Source organism: Gigantopelta aegis, chromosome 10, assembly GCF_016097555.1.
Source record: "Gigantopelta aegis isolate Gae_Host chromosome 10, Gae_host_genome, whole genome shotgun sequence".
NCBI lineage: Eukaryota > Metazoa > Mollusca > Gastropoda > Neomphalida > Peltospiridae > Gigantopelta > Gigantopelta aegis.
In genome coordinates, this window is record NC_054708.1 from 64,612,851 (window position 1) to 64,620,816 (window position 7,966).

Sequence of the window (7,966 nt, forward strand, 5' to 3'; positions counted from 1 at the left end):
TCGATCCTAGACTGACCGCGCATCAAGTGAACGCTTTACCAATACGTCCCGCCCCAGGGCTAAAACAGAACAGTCCCTTTAAATACCTGTATTTCTGTGGATCACTTTCCCATGAATCCGCTCCTTGCATTAGCATTAAATCTAGCAACGACAGTTTCAAAAATACGGTACAAGAGAAACCATAAAATGAAACGACAAAGGCAACGAATCTAAATAACCGCCTTTATTGCACAGTATTAACACAAAACTGTTCAAGTTCATAATAATACAATATTTATCACCTTGCAGTCACATCACAGAATTCACCCCAACTAGATAATCTCACCAAATAACAAAAACATCAACAATAATGTAACAGTACAAGTATATTTACTTAACATTGTTCCAGAATTGATCACATTAGTGTGTGTGTGTGTGTGTGTGTGTGTGTGTGTGTGTGTGCGAGTGCCTCTCTCTTTCTCTCTCTCTCTCTCTCTCTCTCTCTCTGTGTGTGTGTGTGTGTGTGTGTGTGTGTGTGTGTGTGTGTAAAATGTATCCATGCCACCCATAAAATAAAAATGTATTTAAGCCTTGTACCCTTGTACGTATAAGGCAATAATGCGGCAAACACACCAGACAAAAATAATATTTACGACAAACCTCGCCATTTAATGGGAGCTATCGCCCTCGCACCTCACCACTTCCAAGAGTCTAGTTCAAGTAGAGTCCTTTGCTCCCCTTAGCATGTGATCTTTTGAAGACACTTCCATTTTTTTTTTTTTAAATATCAGTGCATAATGTGGTAATATTTTATGTTAGGTATGTTACGGTGCATATCTACCCCTATGTGATCAGCCAATTCTGGGACAGTCTTTACCAAGTGTTTTGCATCTTAGGATTTGGTAAGGTGTGATATCATTGATATCTTACTCCAGACGGGCCATGCTGGAATGTTTTCTTTGAATTAAACAAAAATCATTTACTTTCCTTCGTCGTACATATCCTAATACAAGTATCTTGCCAAATATCTGACTTAATAGAGCATCTTAAAACTTGAGCTAAGTGTGTACAGATTTCAAAATATACCACGCTGAAAGTGTTATGTATTTTATTGACCTTTTGAGAATGCAGAATATATCACACTAAAATAGTTATTACAGCAAAAAGCACTGTTCGAATAGTATTTTACTGGTGGTGTATTGAAAACAAAAAATCCCTTTTTTGTGGAAATCATGGTTGACTTACCATACATGTCAAGATATTGACAGGTTCGCATAAACCATATATCTAAATAGAACGTCTGTTGTAAATAGCCTCAAGTAAATCTGTTAAGCGTTCTACACACAAGTCAACATGTGTGTACGATCTGTGATAAAACCATCGAGTCATATGAATTATTATTATCATTTAAAATATTTCATAATATAACACAAAGTCGCCGTCTCCGATTTCTTCGCGATGACATTCTGTCTGGTAAGAACAGGTCAACAAGGACGGTTCGACACACTGGACAAGTGGCGGTTCTCTGAAAGCAGAACAATAGAGACATTTCAACCAGCAAAATCGGATGTGTTGATCCCTGGAGAGTGAATCCCTTGATGCCTAAATCCTAAATGTAATTTAGTCTACTTAACTGTCAAACATATAAGGCAGCGAACTATTTTAAAATGCCACATTGTTATATCCGAGTCTTCTTGTACTACTATTGACATATTAAATAGCAATGAAATAACAAGCTGTCTTAAGTAGGATATATATATATATATATTTATTTATTTATCCTACAACTTACCCATGATATCCATGTCATAAACACGTGATAATTTTAGTGTATTAACCCGGTTAATAATGGTGTGCAGATTTGTAAGGTCTCTAGGTAATGTGCTGCTGTGGATGGGTCATTTGCTTACAAGCCAACAAGACCTGTGTACCTGAGCGTAACATTTTCAAAGATTTAGTTAAAATGCGTGACGTCAAACTAATTTGGGCTAATCGTGATGACGTTATATTACCGATGGTGGCGACTTTAGTGCTGTGATTTACTAAAAATTGTATTAAAATGTTATTTTAGAAGTGTTATAGGATAAATATGTTTTTAATATGTAAAATATCAACCTCGTCTAGTTAAGCGATTAACATAGACTGAGTTGATATTTTCCATATTAAAAATACTCGTGAAGAATCCTCTACATATATCATAATTAAAAAATATCAGTTAGTATCGAGTCCACTATCAACGCTTTGTTTATATATCCCCAAGGCGTAATGGACAGTAAAATCTGACCTCATTTAGATTGCTTGGTCGTGCTGCGTGTCTTGACTGGTTAAACATACAATAAACAATTCTCACGAAGTAATAATTTATTGTAAACAAGTTTTATAGTATTATATTGTTAACAACATTGAATTGATTGGAACAGATATATAAATGTATAATAATATACATGTAATATATCGAATTTGTTTACAGGAAAATAATATGCGTGCATAACACTGTAATATATGGAATCTGCTTATTAGAAAGTAGTGTACTATCAAACGTAATATTAGATATATTCTCAAGGATGTAGTGTTATATCAAAGTACGTGTACTTTATTTCTTGGCAGTAGTGGGGTAATTCCACAGTATTATGTTATTAAAAGTACTATACGAGCGTATAATAATAGTGAGTTATTGAATGTGATGGTGACATTTTAGTGTAATTTTAAAGAATAGAATAGTTGTCGCTTCGGGTAATAGACATAGCTATGTAGTATACTGAGCATGCTGTAGTACAATATCTAATGTATTCACTAGTTTTGGTAAATAAATGACATGACTAGATAATTAATTAATTCCTGGACAGTGGGTTAGTGGTTAGTTGTTAGTGAGAGAGAAGTCGGTGTCGTGAGCTTACACCCCACCCATTGAGTCATTAAAATTCACTCTGGGTGCGAACCCAGTATCTACCAGCCCGATGGTTTAAGCACTACACCACCGAGGTAGGTAATGGTGTAATATTAAATATATTCACTTGATAGGCGTGTACTATCAGTATACTCACTTTAAGCCAGATGTCGATGCACTTGACGTGGAAGTAATGTGCACAGATGAGATGGCGAATGCTATCGCCGACTCTGTACGGGTCCCAACAGATCTCACACTTGATAGTGATCGGAATCTTCTGCAGTTTGGAAGATGTAAGCACCGAGAGTTCCATTTCCGTCAACCCCCTAATGGCGCAGGGACGCGGAGGATCCAAATCGAATACGGCCTACAAAACATTTTTAGAGACATTATATTATTGCGATCATGGTGGTGGGCAAAATTTCATTTTTTAATGTGTACTATGTATAAATTGCATCATGTTAAATAATAATGGGAACTTGAAATATTCAAATAACTAAAAGATATATAACAAGACCATAATGCAATTAATTCAAGACCCAACTCTTACCAACTAATGTAAGTAATACAGACATATTGATATACCATTAAAACCAAGCTCCTGTAAACGAACAGGCAAGATTCACTTTGTGGGAACAATTATATTTAAAAAAAAAAGACTGAATGTCTTAGAACAGGTTTAATGACTAAATTATGATATTTTAATGACTAAATTGTGATATTTTCATGACTAAATTATGATATTTTAATGACTAAATTGTGATATTTCTAAGTGAGAATCCCACAAAACCTTATCTCCAATTGCTAGAGGTAAATTTCTATATTCAGAAACCTCTCTCCAATCCCCACTAAATTCCAGCGTATAGATCTATAATAATGAATTAATTATATGAAATATTTTCCCTCTGCTTGATACGTATGTATGTTGTATAATTATATGCATAAGTAAATAACGGCGAATGACCTCTAGCTGGACATCTGGACTGGCATCTGTGTTGTTAACCTCAGCCTCTTCCTGTTGCACAGACAGTGATTCGTGAAGACATCTAGCTATCTCGGCATCGTTTTCCGTGCTATTTAGACCACATTCAGCGCGTCTATCCTCCTGATTTAAAGAGCTTGCACTATTCTCTTGTGGTATATCAGTATTCTGTGAAATGTGGTCTGTACTACACGGCTTATGGTCACTCCGATATTGCATATGGTCCACATTACACGAGTTTTGTGGAATATGATCTGTGTTACACAAATCATTTTCATCGTCACGAACAAGGTCAATATTATCATCATCACAGCCCTGTTCAGAACACTGACGGTGTTCACGTTGGTCTGCGTGAATGTTCGGTTTCTGTATAGAATCGGCACTGATCGTGTCTGTAGTTGGGCTTACACAAACATGAACATCGGTCAGAACCACGCAACTCAAGACATCAGAATGAGGGTCTGATTTAGTGCCTCGAAGAGTTTTTAGGTCCTGCTCTCGATTGATGCTACTTAAACGATTAAAATGTTTTATTATGGAAGACGCTGTTTCTGGAACTGGTTTTGCATGTTCATCTGACTGATGTGTAGGAAGAGAGTCGGCGGACTCGGGTATTGCCGTCAATCTGCTGTCTTTAAGAGAACAATCGTCCTCACACTCTGTGTCGGTGTTTCTCACAACATTATCTCTTGGGTGATTCCCTGAATAAGAAGAAATACATTTGTGTTGATGTCCCAGTTTAAAATCAGTATCAGAAGGAAAATCCAACTGACCACAGAATGTAGACGGATCTGTAAAATCTCCATCCAGCTGTTGTTTCCTTCTTCCAGTCAACTTTGTGGGTGTTTCTAGCTCTTTGTGTATTTGGTCAAACGGTTTTTGCGTCTTAACTGGTGGCGTTGTAACATTGGTTTTGTTTCTATTCAAGTCAGTAGATACTTGAATGTGAGTTGATTCTCTTGTATCACAATCTGGAGGATTTTGTGGGAGATATTTAAATGGCCTTGAGCGAATATGTTGGTCCTCGGCATCCTGATAACTACTTCTAGTCTGATTTACTTTTGAAGACTGTTGACTTATCATGTTTTGAGGCATATTAATGAGCGTACTTGACGCATCAGACACTGGGGATGTGTCTAAAACCCACAACGGACTTGTAGGTACCTGCACGTCCCTGGTATTTTCGATACTTACACTGTTTGAGCCAACTGATAAATTGCGTTCACTGTGCATATGTTTAGATGAGCCTGAGTCAGCTTTACGAGCGTGGTTTGGTTGCTTAGATACCGATGTATCACCAAGTATGTGTGCATCTCCTGACGTTTGATAAACAAACTGACCACGGGGTTCTTCTGCCTTCCACATTGCACGTTCTAAATTTGCCTGCCTGTTCATGGCGTGTCTCCCCATAAAATCCGCTTGCATATCACTATGTCTGCTTCTCTCCGCACGTAACTCTGTTTCGAGCCTGGCAGTCGAGGATAAATGATCTGTGTCGAGTTCCCCTCTAGAATTGCGTTTATAATATTTGTATCCACTGGCAGGAACTACTACATAATCTTCGTAATTCTTAACAGATATGTTCACTTCACCACTAGTTCTATTTCTTCGTCTGTCAATGAATTCTGGAGAAGATTGTCCTTTCATCCGTTCAAAGTATTCTGGGTCAGTATATCGGGATGAACTGTGTAATTGCATGTGTGGAGTATTTCTATTATTGGCATTCGCCAATCCATCCTGCACGTTAACCGCATCTTGTGTTCTCCTTTCCTCATGATGTGAAGAAGGCTTGCTCTTGGATTGTTTGTGTACTCTGCTGTCAAGTCTGTGTTTGTTAGCATGATCAAACGCCGTGTTTTGATGATCTGTTACATAATTTGGAATTACGAGTGTGCTATGGTATCCATCTGTGTGTCTACCAGAATACCACGAGATAGAATGGATTCTTGGATCACACGAAATATCAGGACTCCAAATATTTCTCTTAGACGTTTTTTGTCTTGTATCTTTTGGCGGAATCCATCTTCGCTTTTCGCCGGTTTGGCTGTCTCTAGGTAGCCATTTTGTTTTAGTTGCTGTAATGATCGTCGGGTTGCTATGGTGTGTTTGTCGTGCACCTCGCCTTTGCTGGTTGTCGGGGTTGTTGGCTGGTGCGTCTATCATGGTCTCGTCGGGCAGTGTTGATGAAAACCACAAGGTGTCGTAGTTTATCCACAGGACTGCGGGCCTCTTCAGCTTGTAGTCTGCACTCGCCGAATCGCTGTCCATCGTACAACTGCAACATAGTAAACAGAGTTCATGAATGCATGCATACTTGTGTATATCTATCTATCTGTCTATCTATCTATCTATCTATCTATCTATCTATCTATCTATGTATCTGTCTATACCTACCTACCTACCTACCTACCTATCTATCTATATTTATCTGTATATCTATCTATCTATCTATTTATCTATCTAATATACCTATCTATCTACATATCTATTTATCTGTATATCTATCTATCTATCTATATGTATCTGTATATCTATTTATCTATTTATCTATCTATCTATCTATCTATCTATCTATCTATCTATCTATCTATCTATGTCTATCTATCTATCTATCTATCTATCTATATTTATCTGTATATTTATCTATCTATCTATGTCTATCTATCTACATATCTATTTATCTGTATATCTATCTATCTATCTATATGTATCTGTATATCTATTTATCTATTTATCTATCTATCTATCTATCTATCTATCTATCTATCTATGTCTATCTATCTATCTATCTATCTATCTATCTATATTTATCTGTATATTTATCTATCTATCTATGTCTATCTATCTATCTATCTATCTATCTGTCTGTCTGTTTGTATCTCTGCCTGTGTGTGTGTGTGTGTGTGTGTGTGTGTGTGTGTGTGTGTACATTTGTGTGCGTGCGTGCGCGTGTATGTGTTTAGATAGGTAGGTAAGTAGGTGAAGAAGTATATTGGTAGATAGAACTATAATTGTATACACCTCGAGGACATAAAATAAGCGTCGATTGACTTAATGTAAGGTAGATTTAAAGTAATGTAGTTACATAGATGGCGGCCTCCATTACGGTTGTATTTATGGAATTTATTTTTGAACGCAGTAGGCCTGTTTACCACGACCTATATACAGTAGTCGACTGAACTTGAGTACAAAATGATTCTTGCGAAAAGAGGCATCGGATAAGTACAAAGAAGGCTAACGGCAGTACAGATCAAAACAGGAAAAGCGGTCAGAATGATCAGAAACTTAAAAAGCAAGTATGCACCGGCTTAATAGGGAAAACAGCTGTAATTAATATGGCAGATTTAGTCTACTGTAATATGGTATACAAAACGAGGATGTTTATTGGTGGCGAAAAGTTTTGACTTAAATACGTCACTGTTCGTGTTTCATTTTATATGTTGTGGGTAGTGTAAAAAGAAGGCCTCTACTCACTCTCTTCCAATATGATAATTTATGAAAGAGACACCCAGAACACAGTATTAGATATACCAGTCACACACACACACACACACACACACACACACACACACACACACACACACACACACATTAGTATGTTGTAAACACTCACCGTCTCGAACCATGCTGGCAGTGTATACCACTGGGTCACCTGTTCAACTCCACATCAACATAACCTGCCCATCACGGTCTTCCTTACAACTCGGTCCTGACAAAACAAAATAGGTTAAAATACAATCCTCTGTATACCATTTAAAACATATACCCACACAATATAACATTAACAGTAAACGTATGGCGAACCTGTAGTTGGGCGGATCAGCAGGCCTACGTTTTGACAAGCCTTCCCATGGGCAACTTTTGTCCTACATGCGAAGTGATCCATGCATTCACTGTACATACGTATATATGGGCTATTGTGTGTACAGCGAAAACGGCTGCCGTGGAACATACTTGACGGCGAGTCGACATACCTGTACTTACCTGCTGTGTTTACATACCTGTCTTTATCTGAGTGGAAAGCACACGTCCAAGTTACCTGGGTGGCTGTCACCGACAGACGTCTTTAGTTGGGAGTTAATGGCTTGTCGTGAGCTGTTGGAATTTGTTGCACTTAA

The 7,966-nt window shown here is 37.6% G+C and overlaps 1 protein-coding gene across 1 annotated transcript; it reads right to left on the reverse strand.

Moving 5' to 3' along the window:
• Positions 1-208: 208 nt before the first annotated feature.
• On the reverse strand, positions 209-7,966 carry LOC121383313. Its single transcript, XM_041513263.1, has 5 exons — positions 7,653-7,966; positions 7,462-7,557; positions 3,831-6,123; positions 3,024-3,233; positions 209-1,504 (listed from the first exon to the last, which is right to left on the reverse strand). The coding sequence occupies exons 3-5, from the start codon at positions 6,114-6,116 to the stop codon at positions 1,397-1,399; spliced, it is 2,604 nt and encodes an 867-aa protein (XP_041369197.1). The 5' UTR covers positions 6,117-6,123; positions 7,462-7,557; positions 7,653-7,966; the 3' UTR covers positions 209-1,396.